This window comes from Asterias amurensis, chromosome 21, assembly GCF_032118995.1.
Source record: "Asterias amurensis chromosome 21, ASM3211899v1".
NCBI lineage: Eukaryota > Metazoa > Echinodermata > Asteroidea > Forcipulatida > Asteriidae > Asterias > Asterias amurensis.
Window position 1 is genome coordinate 5,034,804 of NC_092668.1, and position 23,430 is coordinate 5,058,233.

General features: G+C 39.1%; 1 protein-coding gene across 2 annotated transcripts in view; it reads right to left on the bottom strand.

Moving 5' to 3' along the window:
• Positions 1-23,430, bottom strand: part of LOC139953074 (uncharacterized) — a 50,518-nt gene extending 27,088 nt beyond the window's left edge. The window contains exons 1-26 of one of the 2 annotated variants that reach the window (XM_071952477.1): positions 23,258-23,430; positions 16,362-16,557; positions 14,868-15,025; positions 13,387-13,478; positions 11,928-12,004; positions 10,914-11,180; positions 10,507-10,773; positions 9,571-9,837; positions 9,189-9,455; positions 8,745-9,011; positions 8,339-8,605; positions 7,938-8,204; positions 7,496-7,762; positions 6,768-7,034; positions 6,362-6,628; positions 5,425-5,691; positions 5,042-5,308; positions 4,603-4,869; positions 4,197-4,463; positions 3,371-3,637; positions 2,965-3,231; positions 2,564-2,830; positions 2,122-2,388; positions 1,395-1,661; positions 989-1,255; positions 52-318 (exon numbers count right to left, since the gene is read on the bottom strand). In XM_071952477.1, the coding sequence (XP_071808578.1) occupies positions 52-318; positions 989-1,255; positions 1,395-1,661; positions 2,122-2,388; positions 2,564-2,830; positions 2,965-3,231; positions 3,371-3,637; positions 4,197-4,463; positions 4,603-4,869; positions 5,042-5,308; positions 5,425-5,691; positions 6,362-6,628; positions 6,768-7,034; positions 7,496-7,762; positions 7,938-8,204; positions 8,339-8,605; positions 8,745-9,011; positions 9,189-9,455; positions 9,571-9,837; positions 10,507-10,773; positions 10,914-11,180; positions 11,928-12,004; positions 13,387-13,478; positions 14,868-15,025; positions 16,362-16,557; positions 23,258-23,299 (6,172 nt within the window). In that variant the 5' untranslated portion in view covers positions 23,300-23,430. The remainder of the gene's footprint in view (positions 1-51; positions 319-988; positions 1,256-1,394; positions 1,662-2,121; positions 2,389-2,563; positions 2,831-2,964; positions 3,232-3,370; positions 3,638-4,196; positions 4,464-4,602; positions 4,870-5,041; positions 5,309-5,424; positions 5,692-6,361; positions 6,629-6,767; positions 7,035-7,495; positions 7,763-7,937; positions 8,205-8,338; positions 8,606-8,744; positions 9,012-9,188; positions 9,456-9,570; positions 9,838-10,506; positions 10,774-10,913; positions 11,181-11,927; positions 12,005-13,386; positions 13,479-14,867; positions 15,026-16,361; positions 16,558-23,257) is intronic. The other variant, XM_071952478.1, reaches the window with a different exon arrangement.

Genomic DNA, 23,430 nt, shown 5'->3' on the forward strand with positions numbered 1-23,430 from the left:
TTGAACTGTCACATTTTGCAATTGGAAAAGAAAAATGACATCAGATCTTACCCAAAACGGTTACGTCAAAAGAACACGTGTCTGTATTGCCTGATGCATCGAATGCGTTACATGTCACAGTTGTTTCTCCAACTGGGAAGATGAAATCTGGAGAAACTCTCTGACTACCGAATGTATCGTCTATCCAGCAAGTTGTATTGATTTGACCATCGACGATATCATTTGCTGTCACATTTAGGTTGACGGTACTTCCATTGGTTTCGCTACTAACATTGACAGCAGTAACAGCAGGGCAGTTAATTACTGGACTTTCGTTGTCTGCAAAAAGGTGACATAATCCATTATATAAAAAAGTAAATGTTTGTATGATGAACTTTTCTGTTTTTTTTTTTAAAGCTTAGAAACGTTTTTGTTGTATTGACAAAATAAGCAATTTTGTTTGCAAGTTAGATTCGAATAATGGGTTGCACAATGACTTGCTTAGTCACAAATTACCGCTTACATTTTTGACCTCGAACAATAGAGACAGTTGCTTTGTAAAATGATTCGGGGCAAGCTTTTGTGTAGCAACCTCCGGATCGGTAGACCCTGCATGGTACCATTGTGTCATACGTATTCATTTCAGAATGGGAGACTTTTGGACGCTAGGTGGCAGCAGACTTACCAGGTAAATTTCTATTGTTTACGTAGTTCTGAGCGTGCGCACATGACCGAGACAGTGGATTTTACTTGGTAAGTCTGCTGCCACCAAGCGTCCCAAAAGTCTCCCATTATGTGAGGGTGTTCATCGTTTCTTACGTAACTACGCAAACTATTGCGGCTTTTTATGTGATCTAGCAACTGTCTCGATAGTCTGCGGAATTCAAACGTAAGTGGTCACTTGTGATCAAGCACGTCATTGTAACAAATACATTCAAATCTTACACACAAAATGGCATTTTGAAAACCTCATAATTTGTTAGCCGTATGATTGAATACACTGACATACCCAATACGTAAACGTAAAAAAAACACCATGCCGTGTTGTTTGATCGATCCGTAGCTACACATACTACTACTGTTTCGCCAACAGGGAAAATGTACTCTTGAGATACTGTCTCCAATGTATCGAGTGTCAAACAAAATGGACTGATTTGACCATCCACAACGTCATGTGCCGTCACTATCAGGTTTACCGTACTTCCATTAACTCCCTTCATTACATTGACAGCATCATTATAAATTGGTGGGCAGTTCATAATGGGCTCTTCATTGTCTGCAAATCAAGAAGAAGGAAAAAAAAACGCTTTGAATTGCCGTTTGTTATCAGTAAATATTTGAATGTCTTTAATTTCCACAGTTAAAAGTTAATTGGTAAAGGATTTGCCATCTCACTAAAAAAAAATAGAACTTACCTAAGACAGTTATGGTCAATGAGCAAGTAGCAGTGTTGCCTGATGTATCAGTTGCGTTACATGTTACAATTGTGTCTCCAACTTGGAAGATGTAACTTGGATAGAGCGTCTCGGTACCAAGGGTATCTTCTATCCAGCAAGTTGGACTTATCTCACCATCGTCGGCATCATGTGCTGTAACCATGAAATTTACCATGCTGCCACTGGTTCCTTTAGTTACGTTAACAGCATCAACAACAGGGCAGTCAATTACTGGAATTTCATTGTCTGTAATAAATATTAAACACAATCCTCCAGTCAAAATCTAATTTTGGTATTAATAAGCTTTTGGTTTACTCATTGAAAAACCCATTTAAAATGTTACATGGGAATACAAACCAATTAAGCCAGTAAAACCCACCCAAAACACTTCATTGCCCTATAGTTGTCTGCTCTATCCGGCGCATAATTAAACATGATATATCGTAGTTTGAAGTACAGACAGTAATTCGGACAATGCAATTTCAAAACGATCGACCACCAATGGATGGTATTACATTTTCCAAATATAATTGGTTGTACTTCAAACTATTACTAACCACCAATCGGCAGTGACATGGAAATGGTGTTGTCTGGGGGGGGGGGGGCGGGGGGAACACAAACAAAATGGGAGAAAACTGTAAAGTAAATTGAACACAGATTCAGCATTTCACCATCAGTTAAGGATACCCACTCCGTAAGAACTTACCTAAAACAGCTACGTTAAATGAGCAAGTTGCAGTGTTGCCTGATGCATCAGAAGCGTTACATGTCACAATCGTATCTCCTACTTGGAAGATGTACCCTGGATAGTATATCTTAGTACCGAGGTCATCTTCTATCCAGCAAGTTGTCTTGACCTGACCATCGACAACATCTGTTGCTGTCACCATGAGGTTTACTGTGCGTCCACTGGTTCCGTTATTTATGGTTACAACTTCATCAGCTGGGCAGTCAATAACTGGAATCTCATTGTCTGCAGAAGTAAACAAAACAAATCATCGTTTTTCAATCAATCTTGGTTAAGAGCTTATGAGGTCTTTTGGCTAAACATTACAACATGTCTTAACTGGCCACTGGTGTTGAGTGTATGATAGGTCGTGTATTAGAGGTTGACAAAATCACGGATGAACTTTTGTTCGGTTACATACCTGACACGTTTACGATGAAAGAACACGTTGCCGTGTTACCAGACGTATCGGTGGCGTTACATTTTACTCTTGTATCACCGACAAGGAAAACATACGCAGGAGTTACTCTGTCGGTACCGAATTCACCAAGTGCCCAACAAGTTGGACTGATTTGACCATCGACAACATCAAATACAGTCACCATTAGGTTGACTGTACTTCCATTGGTTCCGTTCATTACGTTGACGGCATCAACAACTGGGCAGTTAATAACAGGTATTTCATGATCTGTGGAAACAGTTGTATGAACAATTAAAGATCACTTTATAATGAGGGACTTGCCTATTCGTCTTTTAACTAGACAATTAAAAGGACCTTAACGATTTTGCAATTGAAACATAAATGACAACATCAGATCTTACCTAAAACGGTAACGTCAAAAGAACACGTGTCTGTATTGCCTGATGCATCGGATGCGTTACATGTCACAGTTGTTTCTCCTACCGGGAAGATGTAATCTGGAGAAACTCTCTTAATACCGAATGCATCGTCTACCCAGCAAGTTGTATTGATCCGACCATCGACGATATCATTCGCTGTTACCATTAGGTTGACTGTACTTCCATTGGTTCCGTTCTTTACGTTGACTGCATCAACAGGTGGGCAATTGATGAATGGATTTTCATCGTCTGTTAAACAACAAAATTGCTTTAAAGGTTTGTTTGAATAAACCAACAATGTTAGTCTTTTTTTTCAACTGTAAAATAAATTGAACGTTGATTCAGCATATCTTTAACAATTAAGGATACCCACTCCGTAAGAACTTACCTATAACAGCTACGTTAAAAGAGCACGTTGCAGTGTTGCCTGATGCATCAGAAGCGTTACATGTCACAATCGTATCTCCTACTTGGAAGATGTACCCTGTATAGTATATCTTAGTACCGAGGTCATCTTCTATCCAGCAAGTTGTCTTGACCTGACCATCGACAACATCTGCTGCTGTCACCATGATGTTTACTGTGCTTCCACTGGTTCCGTTATTTATGGTAACAGAATCATCAGCTGGACAGTCAATAACTGGAATCTCATTGTCTGCAGAAGTAAACAAAACAAATCATCGTTTTTCAATCAATCTTGGTTAAGAGCTTATATGAGGTCTTTTGGCTAAATATTACAAAATGTCTTAAATGGCCACTGGTGTTGAGTGTATGATAGGTCGTGTATTAGAGGTTGACAAAATCACGGATGAACTTTTGTTCGGTTACATACCTGACACGTTTACGATGAAAGAACACGTTGCCGTGTTACCAGACATATCTGTGGCGTTACATTGTACTCTTGTATCACCGACAAGGAAAACATAAGCTGGAGTTACTCTGTCGGTACCGAATTCACCAAGAGCCCAACAAGTTGGACTGATTTGACCATCGACAACATCAAATGCAGTCACCATTAGGTTTACTGTACTTCCATTGGTTCCGTTCTTTACGTTGACGGCATCAACAACTGGGCAGTTGATAACAGGAATTTCATGATCCGTGGAAATATTTGTGAAAAAAAACATTTTAAGACCCCTTGTAATCAGGGACTTGTCTATCTTTTGAACTGTCACATTTTGCACTTGGAAAAGAAAAATGACATCAGATCTTACCCAAAACGGTTACGTCAAAAGAACACGTGTCTGTATTGCCTGATGCATCGGATGCGTTACATGTCACAGTTGTTTCTCCAACTGGGAAGATGTAATCTGGAGAAACTCTCCGACTACCGAATGTATCGTCTATCCAGCAAGTTGTATTGATCCGACCATCGACGATATCATTCGCTGTTACCATTAGGTTGACTGTACTTCCATTGGTTCCGTTCTTTACATTGACTGCATCAACAAGTGGGCAATTGATGAATGGATTTTCTTCGTCTGAAAAAATGACAAAAAAGCTTTGAAAGTCTTATTTGTTTTTTTAACGAATAGTGTTCGTCTTTATTTTCCACTGTAAAACAAGTTGAACACAGATTCAGCATCTCACCATCAGTTAACCCACTCCGTAAGAACTTACCTATAACAGCTACGTTAAAAGAGCACGTTGCAGTGTTGCCTGATGCATCAGAAGCGTTACATGTCACAATCGTATCTCCTACTTGGAAGATGTACCCTGGATAGTATATCTTAGTACCGAGGTCATCTTCTATCCAGCAAGTTGTCTTGACCTGACCATCGACAACATCTGTTGCTGTCACCATGAGGTTTACTGTGCTTCCATTGGTTCCGTTATTTATGGTTACAACATCATCAGCTGGGCAGTCAATAACTGGAATCTCATTGTCTGCAGAAGTAAACAAAACAAATCATCGTTTTTCAATCAATCTTGGTTAAGACCTTGAGGTCTTTTGGCTAAACATTACAAAATGTCTTAAATGGCCACTGGGGTTGAGTGTATGATAGGTCGTGTATTAGAGGCTGACAAAATCAAGATGAACTTTTGTTCGGTTACAAACCTGACACGTTTACGATGAAAGAACACGTTGCCGTGTTACCAGACGTATCCGTAGCGTTACATTGTACTATGGTATCACCGACAAGGAAAACATACTCTGGAGTTACTCTGTCGGTACCGAATTCACCAAGTGCCCAACAAGTTGGACTGATTTGACCATCGACAACATCAAATACAGTCACCATTAGGTTGACTGTACTTCCACTGGTTCCGATCATTACGTTGACGGCATCAACAACTGGGCAGTTGATAACAGGAATTTCATGATCTGTGTGAAATATTTGTGAAAAAAACATTTTAAGACCCCTTTGTAATCAGGGACTTGTCTATCTTTTGAACTGTCACATTTTGCAATTGGAAAAGAAAAATGACATCAGATCTTACCCAAAACGGTTACGTCAAAAGAACACGTGTCTGTATTGCCTGATGCATCGAATGCGTTACATGTCACAGTTGTTTCTCCAACTGGGAAGATGAAATCTGGAGAAACTCTCTGACTACCGAATGTATCGTCTATCCAGCAAGTTGTATTGATTTGACCATCGACGATATCATTTGCTGTCACATTTAGGTTGACGGTACTTCCATTGGTTTCGCTACTAACATTGACAGCAGTAACAGCAGGGCAGTTAATTACTGGACTTTCGTTGTCTGCAAAAAGGTGACATAATCCATTATATAAAAAAGTAAATGTTTGTATGATGAACTTTTCTGTTTTTTTTTTTAAAGCTTAGAAACGTTTTTGTTGTATTGACAAAATAAGCAATTTTGTTTGCAAGTTAGATTCGAATAATGGGTTGCACAATGACTTGCTTAGTCACAAATTACCGCTTACATTTTTGACCTCGAACAATAGAGACAGTTGCTTTGTAAAATGATTCGGGGCAAGCTTTTGTGTAGCAACCTCCGGATCGGTAGACCCTGCATGGTACCATTGTGTCATACGTATTCATTTCAGAATGGGAGACTTTTGGACGCTAGGTGGCAGCAGACTTACCAGGTAAATTTCTATTGTTTACGTAGTTCTGAGCGTGCGCACATGACCGAGACAGTGGATTTTACTTGGTAAGTCTGCTGCCACCAAGCGTCCCAAAAGTCTCCCATTATGTGAGGGTGTTCATCGTTTCTTACGTAACTACGCAAACTATTGCGGCTTTTTATGTGATCTAGCAACTGTCTCGATAGTCTGCGGAATTCAAACGTAAGTGGTCACTTGTGATCAAGCACGTCATTGTAACAAATACATTCAAATCTTACACACAAAATGGCATTTTGAAAACCTCATAATTTGTTAGCCGTATGATTGAATACACTGACATACCCAATACGTAAACGTAAAAAAAACACCATGCCGTGTTGTTTGATCGATCCGTAGCTACACATACTACTACTGTTTCGCCAACAGGGAAAATGTACTCTTGAGATACTGTCTCCAATGTATCGAGTGTCAAACAAAATGGACTGATTTGACCATCCACAACGTCATGTGCCGTCACTATCAGGTTTACCGTACTTCCATTAACTCCCTTCATTACATTGACAGCATCATTATAAATTGGTGGGCAGTTCATAATGGGCTCTTCATTGTCTGCAAATCAAGAAGAAGGAAAAAAAAACGCTTTGAATTGCCGTTTGTTATCAGTAAATATTTGAATGTCTTTAATTTCCACAGTTAAAAGTTAATTGGTAAAGGATTTGCCATCTCACTAAAAAAAAATAGAACTTACCTAAGACAGTTATGGTCAATGAGCAAGTAGCAGTGTTGCCTGATGTATCAGTTGCGTTACATGTTACAATTGTGTCTCCAACTTGGAAGATGTAACTTGGATAGAGCGTCTCGGTACCAAGGGTATCTTCTATCCAGCAAGTTGGACTTATCTCACCATCATCGGCATCATGTGCTGTAACCATGAAATTGACCATGCTGCCACTGGTTCCTTTAGTTACGTTAACAGCATCAACAACAGGGCAGTCAATTACTGGAATTTCATTGTCTGTAATAAATATTAAACACAATCCTCCAGTCAAAATCTAATTTTGGTATTAATAAGCTTTTGGTTTACTCATTGAAAAACCCATTTAAAATGTTACATGGGAATACAAACCAATTAAGCCAGTAAAACCCACCCAAAACACTTCATTGCCCTATAGTTGTCTGCTCTATCCGGCGCATAATTAAACATGTTATATCGTAGTTTGAAGTACAGACAGTAATTCGGACAATGCAATTTCAAAACGATCGACCACCAATGGATGGTATTACATTTTCCGAATATTATTGGTTGTACTTCAAACTATTACTAACCACCAATCGGCAGTGACATGGAAATGGTGTTGTCTGGGGGGGGGGGGGGCGGGGGGAACACAAACGAAATGGGAGAAAACTGTAAAGTAAATTGAACACAGATTCAGCATTTCACCATCAGTTAAGGATACCCACTCCGTAAGAACTTACCTACAACAGCTACGTTAAAAGAGCACGTTGCAGTGTTGCCTGATGCATCAGAAGCGTTACATGTCACAATCGTATCTCCTACTTGGAAGATGTACCCTGTATAGTATATCTTAGTACCGAGGTCATCTTCTATCCAGCAAGTTGTCTTGACCTGACCATCGACAACATCTGTTGCTGTCACCATGAGGTTTACTGTGCGTCCACTGGTTCCGTTATTTATGGTTACAACTTCATCAGCTGGGCAGTCAATAACTGGAATCTCATTGTCTGCAGAAGTAAACAAAACAAATCATCGTTTTTCAATCAATCTTGGTTAAGAGCTTATGAGGTCTTTTGGCTAAACATTACAACATGTCTTAACTGGCCACTGGTGTTGAGTGTATGATAGGTCGTGTATTAGAGGTTGACAAAATCACGGATGAACTTTTGTTCGGTTACATACCTGACACGTTTACGATGAAAGAACACGTTGCCGTGTTACCAGACGTATCGGTGGCGTTACATTTTACTCTTGTATCACCGACAAGGAAAACATACGCAGGAGTTACTCTGTCGGTACCGAATTCACCAAGTGCCCAACAAGTTGGACTGATTTGACCATCGACAACATCAAATACAGTCACCATTAGGTTGACTGTACTTCCATTGGTTCCGTTCATTACGTTGACGGCATCAACAACTGGGCAGTTAATAACAGGTATTTCATGATCTGTGGAAACAGTTGTATGAACAATTAAAGATCACTTTATAATGAGGGACTTGCCTATTCGTCTTTTAACTAGTCAATTAAAAGGACCTTAACGATTTTGCAATTGAAACATAAATGACAACATCAGATCTTACCTAAAACGGTAACGTCAAAAGAACACGTGTCTGTATTGCCTGATGCATCGGATGCGTTACATGTCACAGTTGTTTCTCCTACCGGGAAGATGTAATCTGGAGAAACTCTCTTAATACCGAATGCATCGTCTACCCAGCAAGTTGTATTGATCCGACCATCGACGATATCATTCGCTGTTACCATTAGGTTGACTGTACTTCCATTGGTTCCGTTCTTTACGTTGATTGCATCAACAGGTGGGCAATTGATGAATGGATTTTCATCGTCTGTTAAACAACAAAATTGCTTTAAAGGTTTGTTTGAATAAACCAACAATGTTAGTCTTTATTTTCAACTGTAAAATAAATTGAACGTTGATTCAGCATATCTTTAACAATTAAGGATACCCACTCCGTAAGAACTTACCTACAACAGCTACGTTAAAAGAGCACGTTGCAGTGTTGCCTGATGCATCAGAAGCGTTACATGTCACAATCGTATCTCCTACTTGGAAGATGTACCCTGTATAGTATATCTTAGTACCGAGATCATCTTCTATCCAGCAAGTTGTCTTGACCTGACCATCGACAACATCTGCTGCTGTCACCATGATGTTTACTGTGCTTCCACTGGTTCCGTTATTTATGGTAACAGAATCATCAGCTGGACAGTCAATAACTGGAATCTCATTGTCTGCAGAAGTAAACAAAACAAAGCATCGTTTTTCAATCAATCTTGGTTAAGAGCTTATATGAGGTCTTTTGGCTAAATATTACAAAATGTCTTAAATGGCCACTGGTGTTGAGTGTATGATAGGTCGTGTATTAGAGGTTGACAAAATCACGGATGAACTTTTGTTCGGTTACATACCTGACACGTTTACGATGAAAGAACACGTTGCCGTGTTACCAGACATATCTGTGGCGTTACATTGTACTCTTGTATCACCGACAAGGAAAACATAAGCTGGAGTTACTCTGTCGGTACCGAATTCACCAAGAGCCCAACAAGTTGGACTGATTTGACCATCGACAACATCAAATGCAGTCACCATTAGGTTTACTGTACTTCCATTGGTTCCGTTCTTTACGTTGACGGCATCAACAACTGGGCAGTTGATAACAGGAATTTCATGATCTGTGGAAATATTTGTGAAAAAAAACATTTTAAGACCCCTGGTAATCAGGGACTTGTCTATCTTTTGAACTGTCACATTTTGCACTTGGAAAAGAAAAATGACATCAGATCTTACCCAAAACGGTTACGTCAAAAGAACACGTGTCTGTATTGCCTGATGCATCGAATGCGTTACATGTCACAGTTGTTTCTCCAACTGGGAAGATGAAATCTGGAGAAACTCTCTGACTACCGAATGTATCGTCTATCCAGCAAGTTGTATTGATTTGACCATCGACGATATCATTTGCTGTCACATTTAGGTTCACGGTACTTCCATTGGTTTCGCTACTAACATTGACAGCAGTAACAGCAGGGCAGTTAATTACTGGACTTTCGTTGTCTGCAAAAAGGTGACATAATCCATTATATAAAAAAGTAAATGTTTGTATGATGAACTTTTCTGTTTTTTTTTTAAAGCTTAGAAACGTTTTTGTTGTATTGACAAAATAAGCAATTTTGTTTGCAAGTTAGATTCGAATAATGGGTTGCACAATGACTTGCTTAGTCACAAATTACCGCTTACATTTTTGACCTCGAACAATAGAGACAGTTGCTTTGTAAAATGATTCGGGGCAAGCTTTTGAGTAGCAACCTCCGGATCGGTAGACCCTGCATGGTACCATTGTGTCATACGTATTCATTTCAGAATGGGAGACTTTTGGACGCTAGGTGGCAGCAGACTTACCAGGTAAATTTCTATTGTTTACGTAGTTCTGAGCGTGCGCACATGACCGAGACAGTGGATTTTACTTGGTAAGTCTGCTGCCACCAAGCGTCCCAAAAGTCTCCCATTATGTGAGGGTGTTCATCGTTTCTTACGTAACTACGCAAACTATTGCGGCTTTTTATGTGATCTAGCAACTGTCTCGATAGTCTGCGGAATTCAAACGTAAGTGGTCACTTGTGATCAAGCACGTCATTGTAACAAATACATTCAAATCTTACACACAAAATGGCATTTTGAAAACCTCATAATTTGTTAGCCGTATGATTGAATACACTGACATACCCAATACGTAAACGTAAAAAAAACACCATGCCGTGTTGTTTGATCGATCCGTAGCTACACATACTACTACTGTTTCGCCAACAGGGAAAATGTACTCTTGAGATACTGTCTCCAATGTATCGAGTGTCAAACAAAATGGACTGATTTGACCATCCACAACGTCATGTGCCGTCACTATCAGGTTTACCGTACTTCCATTAACTCCCTTCATTACATTGACAGCATCATTATAAATTGGTGGGCAGTTCATAATGGGCTCTTCATTGTCTGCAAATCAAGAAGAAGGAAAAAAAAAACGCTTTGAATTGCCGTTTGTTATCAGTAAATATTTGAATGTCTTTAATTTCCACAGTTAAAAGTTAATTGGTAAAGGATTTGCCATCTCACTAAAACAAAATAGAACTTACCTAAGACAGTTATGGTCAATGAGCAAGTAGCAGTGTTGCCTGATGTATCAGTTGCGTTACATGTTACAATTGTGTCTCCAACTTGGAAGATGTAACTTGGATAGAGCGTCTCGGTACCAAGGGTATCTTCTATCCAGCAAGTTGGACTTATCTCACCATCGTCGGCATCATGTGCTGTAACCATGAAATTGACCATGCTGCCACTGGTTCCTTTAGTTACGTTAACAGCATCAACAACAGGGCAGTCAATTACTGGAATTTCATTGTCTGTAATAAATATTAAACCAAATCCCCCAGTCAAAATCTAATTTTGGTATTAATAAGCTTTTGGTTTACATATTGAAAAACCCATTTAAAATGTTACATGGGAATACAAACCAATTAAGCCAGTAAAACCCACCCAAAACACTTCATTGCCCTATAGTTGTCTGCTCTATCGGGCGCATAATTAAACATGTTATATCGTAGTTTGAAGTACAGACAGTAATTCGGACAATGCAATTTCAAAACGATCGACCACCAATGGATGGTATTACATTTTCCGAATATTATTGGTTGTACTTCAAACTATTACTAACCACCCGTCGGCAGTGACATGGAAATGGTGTTGTCTGGGGGGGGGGGGGAACACACACACAATGGGAGAAAATCCGAGCGAAAACAAGTGACGCAAAACAGTGGTTTGAAAAAAGGATGCGACGCATTTTGGCTGCCCTTCCACGTTAGCTTGCTGGCATAGTTACAATCTGGTCTGAAAGAGACTTGAACCGAATGGTCGAACAGAAAGTTCTGATAAACAATCTTTTCAGTACATCACCAATGTCCTTTCACTCAATTACTCATTCAGTTACATTTTATTTAAAAGTAGTGGCAACAGACAAGTTAAGTTTAAAAACGGGATTTTTATTGTGTTGTTACCTGTGTTAGATCGTTGTTCTTAATCAAATGCTTTCCCACCAATGATGTATCGTATGTTTCTCGTTTATGGTAAAATATTGATTAGTTATGACATACCCGAATGATTTTTAAATGTGATGATATCAGATGTGATGTTCTGCCAATAAACCGCAAACGAATATACCACTGTTGCTCTGTAAATTGTACAAAACCAAAATCACTGCGTTTTACAATTTATACACTGTATACACATTAGTTGACACATGTTCTAGTGAGCAATAGTAAACAAAACAGTATAAGCATAGTAAACAAAATAGGAAGACAACGAAACGAAAATTAATCAGCATTACAGGGTATTAATACCTTTTTGTCGATCAAGTTTATGGCGAAGCTATGAATTCATACTCACTCAGTGGGCACACACCGACTTCAAGACGTCTTATAGACGTAAATTACGTTAATTTGACGTCAATTTACGTCTACAAGACGTCTTAAAGTCGTCGTGTCCCCACTTAGATATGTATGTGATATAATTTCCGTGTAGAAGTTCCAGCTTAATTATTAGTCGTCACGTTTTGTTTTCTTAAGGTAAGTGAACAGGCTCACAGAGCATATTTTGTTTTTCAGAAGAGTCGCGTGAGTCCGTTGTACATGCTTAAAATAAGGTCCACCACCAATAACACTCCACCTCCTTGGTGGACATTATCTGGTGTATGTAAAGCCAGAGCCCTAACGTTAAACAGGCATTGTTTCGTCCAACCAGCTAGTACCTCGGCCGAAACTCTTGTAGAGTACTGTACAGTTTCAATGACACTGCTGTCTGAAACAATCTTGTCCGACCAGAAACCTTCCGTATGTGATAGCTTCTTGACCCAATTGAGGTTAAATCGGTGGAATTGAAGCTTTTGCTTGTCGTGTGTAGTTTGTCATTATCGTTCCCAGGTTATGCGTCGATCCCATCGAGCAATTTGACTCCATCATTTGTTATTAATTTGCCCTAGCCCTCCCTTTTTGTTTGTTTGTTTGTTTTTAACATCGGTCTTAACATAGTCGCCATTTTACAGGACCGATGTTAAAGAGAGCCATGTCATTGGGCTAGTGTCAGTCCATGACCCAAGTGCTGAAATTTTGTGGTTTTAGTTCTAGTATCGCTGTTATTGCTGCAAACAATCCACAACTAACCTTACAGTAACCTACGCTAAAGTGTTTTCAGAAAACAATACCAGATTTCAAAAGAGTGTCGCTTAAAAAGGTTTAACCTATCAGCATCTTCCGTGGCTGTTCCAACGGCTGTTTAGATATTAGTAACAGCTTACACAACGAGTGATTTGAACTCGTGATTTGCATACTCTGTAAGCAGTTGAATTTGTCACTTGCCAACAACTTCTGCCTGTCAATCATGTATACTTTTTTAGAGTTACTGCTGTTAATTTGTTGACTGTTAACAATCGTATTCACAAATTATTATTTTGACAACATTTTTCACAGTATATGTTATTGCGGGAGTTTATGCTGTAGTTGGGTGACTTTATGTGGACTGGTGCACCCTTATTGACGCTTTATAAAGTTAACCTACCTTGCCACGAGAGGGCCTGTCCATGTTATCGGTGGCAGCCATAAAGCAGTGACATTGGTCTTCGGCTCGCTGTTTGTATGTCCCCATGCATCCTGAAGTAATGAGAGAAATGTTTAAACTAATACAAGTTGAAAAACTAATGTTAAAACTGAAACAAAATGAAAATGTAAAGATAACATTTCCAAGCAACTACCTGTACAGCTATCTTTAAAGGCAGTGGACACTATTGGTATTGTCAAAGACTAGCCTTCACAGTTGGTGCATCTCAACATATGCATAAAATAACAAACCTGTGAAAATTTGAGCTCAATCGGTCATCGAAGTTGCGAGATAACAATGAAAGAAAAAAACACCCCTGTCACACGAAGTTGTGTGCGTTTAGATGGTTGATTTCGAGACCTCAAGTTCTAAAGCTGAGGTCTCGAAATCAAATTCGTGGAAAATTACTTCTTTCTCGAAAACTATGGCACTTCAGAGGGAGCTGTTTCTCACAATGTTTTATAACATCAACCTCTCCCCATTACTCGTAATCAAAAAAAGGTTTTATGCCAATAATTATTTTACACAAAGTGAGCGTGGTCTACCCTACATCTAAGATGTTGGACAAAAACAACGGCAATGATAACAATAATTAGTGATTTTGTTGGTGTTATTTAACCTACCGGTTATAATACAAAATAGTTGTTTTCATTAAATATTGACTTGTCCCACATTCATCAGCCGTGCCCAAACAACTTCTTTCGGCGAACACCGGACAATGTACCTTTCATAATTATTTCGGATGGTATTTCCCAATTTCCCAATTTCATTTGTGTTTCCCACTAAACTCTTTATGTAGGCATGTGTGCTTAATTGTTACGTTTGCAAATTTGATACCAAAGGTCCCAGATGTGCGTATATGAACTTCGACAAATTGCGGAAATGAAGTATCACAAAATAAAACAGTTATATAACAGATTCTCATGAGTTTCAGCTAACCTGAAACTAAAGTTTAAACAGGCGTAAGCAAATGCAGCTCTAATTCGATTATGGCTTGCGTGCTCATGGTTATCAATCGCTCACTACGTAGTGAGCGATTGATGGAATAACATTAAAAAATCCCGGGTCAGATTTGACCCATTTTCGGGTCCTGATGACCCGAAAATGGGTCAACTAAGGCCAACCCGGCACCGGGTCAAACAAGGTTACCTGTGTCCGGGTCACGATGACCCGGAAGCGGGTCAACAATGGCACAACCGGCATCTCCGGGTCAAATCTGACCCGGAAATGGGTTAAAACAATATCTGACCCGGCATCGGGTCAAACGCGATGACCCTTTCCGGGTCACGATGACCCGGAAAGGGTAAAAAAAATCAGAGTGTATTTTCAACCGATTTTCCCACTTTGCTTTTGTTTTTATTGATTTAACTTAACTTCCATTATTTGTCTACAGTGTTAGAGTGTTCTGTAATTCCAATGATATCAACAAAAGCGTTCTTTACCTGTCCTTTCCCTGAGCAGTTGAGAACCTGCGTTCCTTCACTTACTTCACCAAAGGTCCCATGTGGAACTATGGTCTCGTCGAGGTTGTCGATGAGGATGAAAAAACCTTTAAAGTGTTCTGTTTGTCCACTTCCATTCTGTCCGGTTTCAAGCGTCACTGCAAAAAAAAAATGTTGAAAACTGTGTAACCATGGGATACTTTGAGGCGCTAGGTGGCAGCAGACTTACCAGGAAGTTCCCATTGTTTACGTAGTTCTGAGCGTGCGCACATGCCCGAGAACAATGGATTTTACCTGGTAAGTCTGCTGCCACCAAGCGTTCCAAAAGTCTCCCATTAGTAAGTAAATTAGTAAGTGTAACGAGATAGACAAGCGTAAACTCATGTTTAGAAAAGACACTGTCATTAATGTGTCCGTTGTTAACAATTCAAATGTAGAATGTCTAAAGACAGATCGACGTTATGGGGACAAGAACTTGGATAAAAATGATTAAAGATTGTGCGTGGGTCGTAGGGTTATGTTTGTCCTTCGGTGTGTCCCACGGTAAATTAATGGGCTAAAGGAAGTTGTGCCCAAAGAGGGCGCCAAGTTATGTTGAGATAATTATTGTGGACACATACTATAACATTATGTGTTTTGGGTGAAACATTTTGTATACACCCAAATCCTTCAGACAGGCTTGCTGTTTTTCTTTTTGTGCACATTTTAATTGAAATCCTCAAAAAATGTATTCATGTTTTGTTTTTAAGGTTCCCTTTTTGAATCGATTGAGAAGAAAAATATGTACCCGTTGAAGCGCTGCGACAGTGGCAGTTTCGTAGTGGAAACACAACAAATGCCACCAGCGTAGCAGGAATTTCTGTCCCCTGGAGACCCCCCCCCCACTTCTTCTGATAGCGCCCTCTTTTGAATCATTCTCCTCTAGCCCATGTCAAAAGGTAGTTTTCGATTCGGGTCGGGAGGAGGGAGGGGACGGTAAAAAAAATCTAAGCATATTTTTTCCCCAGGGAAGAAGAGGCAACTTAGCACCAGTTGGCTTGTTTTTACCTACTCTTTTTGTACTCAGTGGTGATGTTAAAGGCACGTTTGGTAATTGTCAAAGATCAGTGTTCTCACTCGGTGTGTCTCAACATAAGCATACAATAACAAGCCTGCGTAAATTTTGGCTCAATTGGTCATCGAGGTTGCGTGATAGTAATGAAAGAAAAATAACCCTTGTCACACGAAGTTGTGTGCGTTTAGATGGTTGATTTCGACATCTCGAAATCAAACTCGTGGAAAATTACTTCTTCCTCGAAAACTATGGCACTTCAGAGGGAGCCGTTTCTCACAATGTTTTGTACCACCAACCTCTCCCCATTACTCGTCACCAAGAAAGGTTTTATGCCAATAATTATTTGAGTAATTTACTAATAGTGTCCACTGCCTTTAACATAGACGGAAGACGGAATTTCCCATTACTGGGGGACCGAATCCCCGGGCGCCCCGGCTTACCTTGTAGATGTTTTCCTGGCGAATATTCGGATTCGTTGAAATACAAGGTGTAAGGCGGCGGACTATCGCTCGGTTTGCCTCCGTGCCCAGACGGTTTCATGTCTAAACATAACCCCGAGTAGTTGGTAACGGGTGGACCAGACGGTAGTCCATTTACATCACGAAGCAGAAATGCTATTGTAATAGCTATGTATACCTGTTGAATAAAGACAATTAATAGCAGACAGGTTGGTTTTGAACAACAGTCTTATCGCAGGTATCTAATACGGACTCAATTTAAAACAGTTGCTTAAAAGAGCACGTACGTTGCCTTGGATCGGTCGAGTTGGTCTTTGAAAAGCGTTTGTAACCGTTTGTTATAAAAATGATATGGTTGGAAAGATGTTTTAAAAGAATAATACAATGATCCACACACATTTGCCTCGAAATGACGTGGTTTTCCTTTTACTCTGCGAACTATCACGGTCGGCCATTTATGGGAGTCAAACATTTTGACCTATAAAATGGCCGACCGCGTTTGTCGACGAGGTAGAAGGGAAACCACGCAATTTAGAGTGATACTGAGGATCATTATATTCTTCTTTTAAAGTATCTTTCTAATCATGTGGAATTTTTTTTTTTTTTTTTTTTTTTTTTACAAATGGTTACAAATGCTTTTTAAAGCCCAACTCGACCGATCAAAGGCAACGTGTCCCTTTAGGCACAAAAGGTAGCACAACTACAGGATTAAATTGTCCAACCGAACTACCATGTCACGTGCACAAATTGTGGCTAAAATCCTGTTAATTTCTGCTCAATGTTAACCCAAAGTTTTTTCTCTAATAGTATAATAATCACAGGCTTATTACTCGGGCGGGGACTCGTACCTACGACCTTTGTAGTTCTAGAGCAGAGTAGAACCAATTAGACCACCCAGATTGCCCGGTGGCTAGAGGCAGTTCGAATCCTATGTTTTAGTAGCGGGTACTTCAAACGAATGGAAACCTTATAACTTCCTGTAACCCCGATGCAAATTTAACATCTATCAGCTCTATGGAGTTGGGCCAAGGTACGGCGTTTGAAAAAACATGAACATTTGAAGATAACTTTTTTTGTTTGTTTATAGTTTGTTTAATAATAATGATACCTAATAACTTGTTTATGTACACAATTTTATTCTTATGACCAACATTAGAGACAATGTAGATACTATCGTGCAGAGGAACATCTTTCCACATGCTAGTTACCTAAGCTTAGCATTTTTAATAGGAATCACTTCTTCATGATACATTTTGGCAGCCACTTAACCTGTGGACGATGCCAATAATTATATTCACCTCAACCCATGGTCATACACAGTCTGCATAAACTTCAAAAGGTTCACCACCAAAGCCACATAATCAACAAGAATGCTTGTATGTATTGGGTTAGCACACTCAGGCCATACAAACATAAAATAACCCAAATCCAACTTGCGGCGTCATGTCTCAAAACGTGAATAATTATTGCATGGTTGGCATTGTGTTCACTTTCTATGGTGCTTTGAAGTAAATGGTAACTCTAAAGGGTAAAGGCTTACCCCAAGCTTATTCTGCTGGCCATGCTGTTTTCCGGCTGTGTTCCATAATTTAGGAACCTGGACACAATTCGTGATGTTTAACAAAATGGTGTTTACCACGGTTACGGTCGCTGACTACGCGACAGACAACCAGTTGTTTTTATTATTTTGAACTTATCATATGTTTTAAGTCCAACAAGTTATAACTTTAGTTACTAAAGTAACTATAGGCTATTTCACATGCGTTACACAACACACGGGACATACAGCTTTACGTCACATCATAACAACAATGGGTTGAATTGCTTCAAGGAATCAATGTCAAGACTTTGACTGTGACCCAAACTCCGCTGAGAAACATAAGGATTATGAGACGGTGAGAGAAAAGTCGATCGCTCCTCAAAGGGGTGAACAAAAGGAAACATTTTTTCGTAGGTCAACTCATACACGTATAGGTCCATTTCCATGACCAGAAACAAAATGCACTCATATGCTACATGCTTCATCAGCTGGCAACAAAGACCGTCTAGATCAAACAACAAAAATAGTTCAGATTGTGCCACGCACTCAAAACGTATCACAGTAAAGTATAGCTAGCCCGTGGAGAAATGTCAAGAACTCTCCGAATAATGTCACCACTAGTTTTCTACTTATTATTATTATTTTGAACTATCTGTGACGTCACTCCATTGTTAAAAGTGTAGATTATTTATACGAGTCTGCACTTTTTTTTCGTTGAACTCTATATGTTGCATCAAGCACTTGAAGCCATTGGACCCTTTCGGTACAGAAAACAAAATAAAAGTTCACAGATTTACAAATAATTTACAGGGTTTACAGAAGGTAATGGTGAAAGACTTCTCTTGACATATTAGTTCATGAAATGCTTTACTTTTTGAGAAAACAGTAAAACAATATAAATTATCGTTAGCGAAAATTACGGATTTATTTTAAACACATGTCATGACACGGCGAAACGTGCGGAAACAAGGGTGGGTTTTCCCGTTATTTTCTCCCGACTCCGATGACCGATTGAGCCTAAATTTTCACAGGTTTGTTGTTTTATATATAAGTTGTGATAAACGAAGTGTGGGACTTGGACAATACTGTTTACCGAAAGTGTATAATGGCTTTAAGTATGCCTATATTTTGTACAAAACTTGTATGTGACCAACCGTCGCGACGACGCGTCATTTGACAAGTTTTACGGAATCATGTATTTCCACTTCACTGCTTATGTTTCACCTAGTTACCTGTTCATGTTTGTCGTGTTGTCATTTAGCCTTCGAGAAAGACTCTGCTAGGGTCGAAACGTCAGGCCATTAACTATTTTTTTGAATTGGATAGACTAACTAGTGTTGGTATTATTGAGAAATCCAATTCATTGAAACGTTTACACAACCAAGATCGACTCTGAAGTGTAGATTCGTGATTACAGTGTACTCGCCTTCCGCTCGTACATTTTATTCACATACACACATATCCATATTTTCTCGTCCATTCTCTTTAACCTCACCTATGTGAGGATCATGTCAAGGAATACAACTCTACTATTTATTTTAGACACCAGCTGTGCTTTCTTTCGTTTTACAACTAATTACTGAGAAAGGCAACCATCTTGGATTTTCAAGATGGGCGCAATGCATAAATTCATAATTTGCATGTCCCCACCCTCTGAACTATAAAGACGTTCATAGTCATGGGATGCCTTTGAACTACGTACACGGGCCGTATATATATATATATTTTACGCAAATCGCCAGACTTGCCCACTTCAAGGTGATGGCTACAATTTTGTTTTTCCAGAGACCGTTGCCACCTACTCCTAGGGCTGAAACAGGGTTACCCATTTTACAGTTCATACGGATGTAGGATTGGGTGCCATCAATCCGAAGCCTGGTCGGTAAAACCATGGAGCATGGTAAAGCAAAAAGCACTACCACACAAACATAAGGGCAAAACGCATTATCATATGTTTTAAGTCCAACAAGTTATAACTTTAGTTACTAAAGTAACTATAGGCTATTTCACATGCGTTACACAACACACGGGACATACAGCTTTACGTCACATCATAACAACAATGGGTTGAATTGCTTCAAGGAATCAATGTCAAGACTTTGACTGTGACCCAAACTCCGCTGAGAAACATAAGGATTATGAGACGGTGAGAGAAAAGTCGATCGCTCCTCAAAGGGGTGAACAAAAGGAAACATTTTTTCGTAGGTCTACTCATACACGTATAGGTCCATTTCCATGAACCGAAACAAAATGCACTCATATGCTACATGCTTCATCAGCTGGCAACAAAGACCGTCTAGATCAAACAACAAAAATAGTTCAGATTGTGCCACGCACTCAAAACGTATCACAGTAAAGTATAGCTAGCCCGTGGAGAAATGTCAAGAACTCTCCGAATAATGTCACCACTAGTTTTCTTCTTAAACTACGAAGGCCCATTAGTGCCAGCAAAAAAAAAAAAAAAAAAATCGAATCCGTTATTACGGATTCGCAATCCGTTATTGCGGATTAGTAATCCGTTATAACGGATTTGCAATCCGTTATAACGGATTTGCAATCCGTTACTACGTATTAGTAATCCGTTATAACGGGTTTGCAATCCGTTATTTCGGATTAACAATCCGTTTTAACGGATTTGCAATCCGTTATTACGTATTAGTGATCCGTTATTACGGATTAGTAATCCGTTATTACGGATTCACAATCTGTTATTACGAATTAGCAATCCGTTATTACGGATTTGTAATCCGAAATTACGGATTTCCTCGAGGATCCCCCGAGGGCGCTACTTGCTGGTTACTCAGCCTAGAGTGCAGTGGTTTGATTGGCGAGAGCTATCGACTGGCGTCCGCCATTTTGTGGAGTCAAAGATTTGACACCACCAAAATGACGAACATTTTTACACGTGTATAGAGAAAATCACACAAATGGCATTGTGTGCGGTCATAACATTATACTTTAAAAACATCTTTCCAACCATTTAAATTTACTTCATATCATAACATTCGCCAAATCCAGGGCAATGTGTAGTTTTTAGGGACCGATTTCTGCAATGTTACATGTTAAATGTTAAATGTTCAACAAAAAAAGGCAGTGGACACTATTGGTAATTGTCAAAGACTAGCCTTCACAGTTGGTATATCTCAACATATGCATAAAATAACTAACCTGTGAAAATTTGAGCTCAATCGGTCATCGAAGTTGCGAGATAATAATGAAAGAAAAAACGCCCTTGTCACACGAAGTTGTGTGCGTTTATGGTTGATTTCGAGACCTCAAGTTCTAAATCTGAGGTCTCGAAACCCAATTCGTGGAAAATTACTTCTTTCTCGAAAACGATGGCACTTCAGAGGGAGCCGTTTCTCACAATGTTTTATACCATCAACCTCTCCCCATTGCTCATCACCAAGAAAGGTTTTATGCTTATAATTATTTTGAGTAATTACCAATAGTGTCCACTGCCTTTAAGCAAATAACGAGCGTTTTCGGAAATTTGAAGGGTATGCATGGATACATGTAGATATATCATGACAAAAAAATGCTTCACGGCAGAGACTCGACTTGATGTATTTCATTAAAACTACTCGGATATAATCAATGTCACTTTTGCCAACCAAGTGATGTTAATTAGTTTGATTTTTATCCTTTTAATTATTTCACTCTGGGGACTTAGTAAGTCATTGGGTCACCCAGAATTAATGGAACTACAACTGTCTTCTAATCATTGTTATGTCAGTTCTATAAACGAAGACCTTCTCTGAAGCATCTTCCTTACACTTAACTCCGTCGGGATCTAAGATTCCTAAAAAGACGGCGGACAGTTCCCTGTCCAAATTGCGAATCTGTAATAACGGATTATAACGAATCCGTAATAACGGATTACAAATCCGTAATAACGGATTGCGATTATCCGTAATAACGGATTTCAAATCCGTAATAACGGATTGCTAATCCGTAATAACGGATTGCTAATTAATATAATTATAATATGCTAATTAATACGTTATACATCCCAGACGTCATTGATTGGCATTCCGTTATTATTGATTGTATTTTGGCGAATGCTCATCCTTTATTAGAGGACCGGCTCTCCTTCCCGTGTCTCTACAATACATGTTTTTTTTTTTTTTTTTTTTCCTATACAGGACAAAAACGATCATAATTGCTACCGAAACAGGGATTTTAGAGCAACTGCTTCTTTTCTTGTATTACATCTTCCCCTCAAGTACATTTTCAACATTTTAAAAACATGTTCGAAACGTGGAGAAGAAGAGATTTACACATGGTTGTACCTACACGTTTACTATTTATTCATAGTTTATTAATATTTTTTATTTTTGTAAAAACAATTACAGCATAAAATGGTCAAAAACATGTATACCGAAACAAGGATTTTAAAGCAACGGTTTGTTTCTTCTAGCATCTTCCCCTAAGGCACATTTTCAACATTTTGAAAACAAACTACGAATAAGTTGCCATTATATTTAAACAACAAAGTGAGAAAGTAAACATTGAAAATGAACCTAGTTGAAAATGAACCATAGGCAAAATCTCAAAACAATAAATGAATAATGAATTTGCGGGTTCGACCAAGTCTAAATCTCTTTAATAAAACCATTCTTATATAGCATATTTCACCGTGAGGTCCCTATGCGCTGTTTAAGGAAATCAACAATTATTGTACAAAGATTAAAACGTGTTCTGATGTCTCAGCCTGTATTAACAATCCCTAAAAGACTGTTCCAGAACTGAACTGATGCGTATTGGAAAGAGCGGGAACCGTACGACTTGGTTTTGATAACAGGGGCTGGGGGGCCAGCAGGGATTTATTTGAAGATCGCAGATTTCTGGTTGTTTTGTGGAAGTGTTTCTTTTGTGGAAGTGTTGGCTCTGTAAAAAAAACAAACAAACAAACAAACAAACAACGGTGTGTCTTGACGTTTCGAACATTACACGCTGCTCGTCTGCAGAAGAGTATACTTAAAACACTGTTCCAAACGTAGAGATCAACACTCCACCAGAATAAAACAGATTTACACATGGTTGTACCTGCACGTTTACTGTTTATTCATAGTTTTCTTCCTATGTATCCACACCATTCAAAGCTACTTAAAAATGAACCTGTTCAGATGTCAATTTGTAGATACTAATAGATAGGGCCGATACCATTTTATTTCACAGCAACTGCAAACGTGGTGGCAATACGGAAACTGTTCATTAACGCACTGGGAATAAGGCAGATTTGGAAGCCATCCTTTAAAATAGTGTTTCACAAAAGATTGAACACAACCCACCCCAGCACCACACACTCACTCTTTTACGAAAACTCTAAACTCACCTTTTGACATAATGTTGGCAACAGTCCGTTATTACCATTCATCTCGTTGGTAGAGGTTTGCAGCTATCGTGACACTCTTTCCAAGGGACAAGTATAGTAGAACTAATTCTAACGTTCTGCGGCAGTGGTACCAAGTCGGCGTCCGTGTTAAATATCATTTAGTGCCTGCTTAA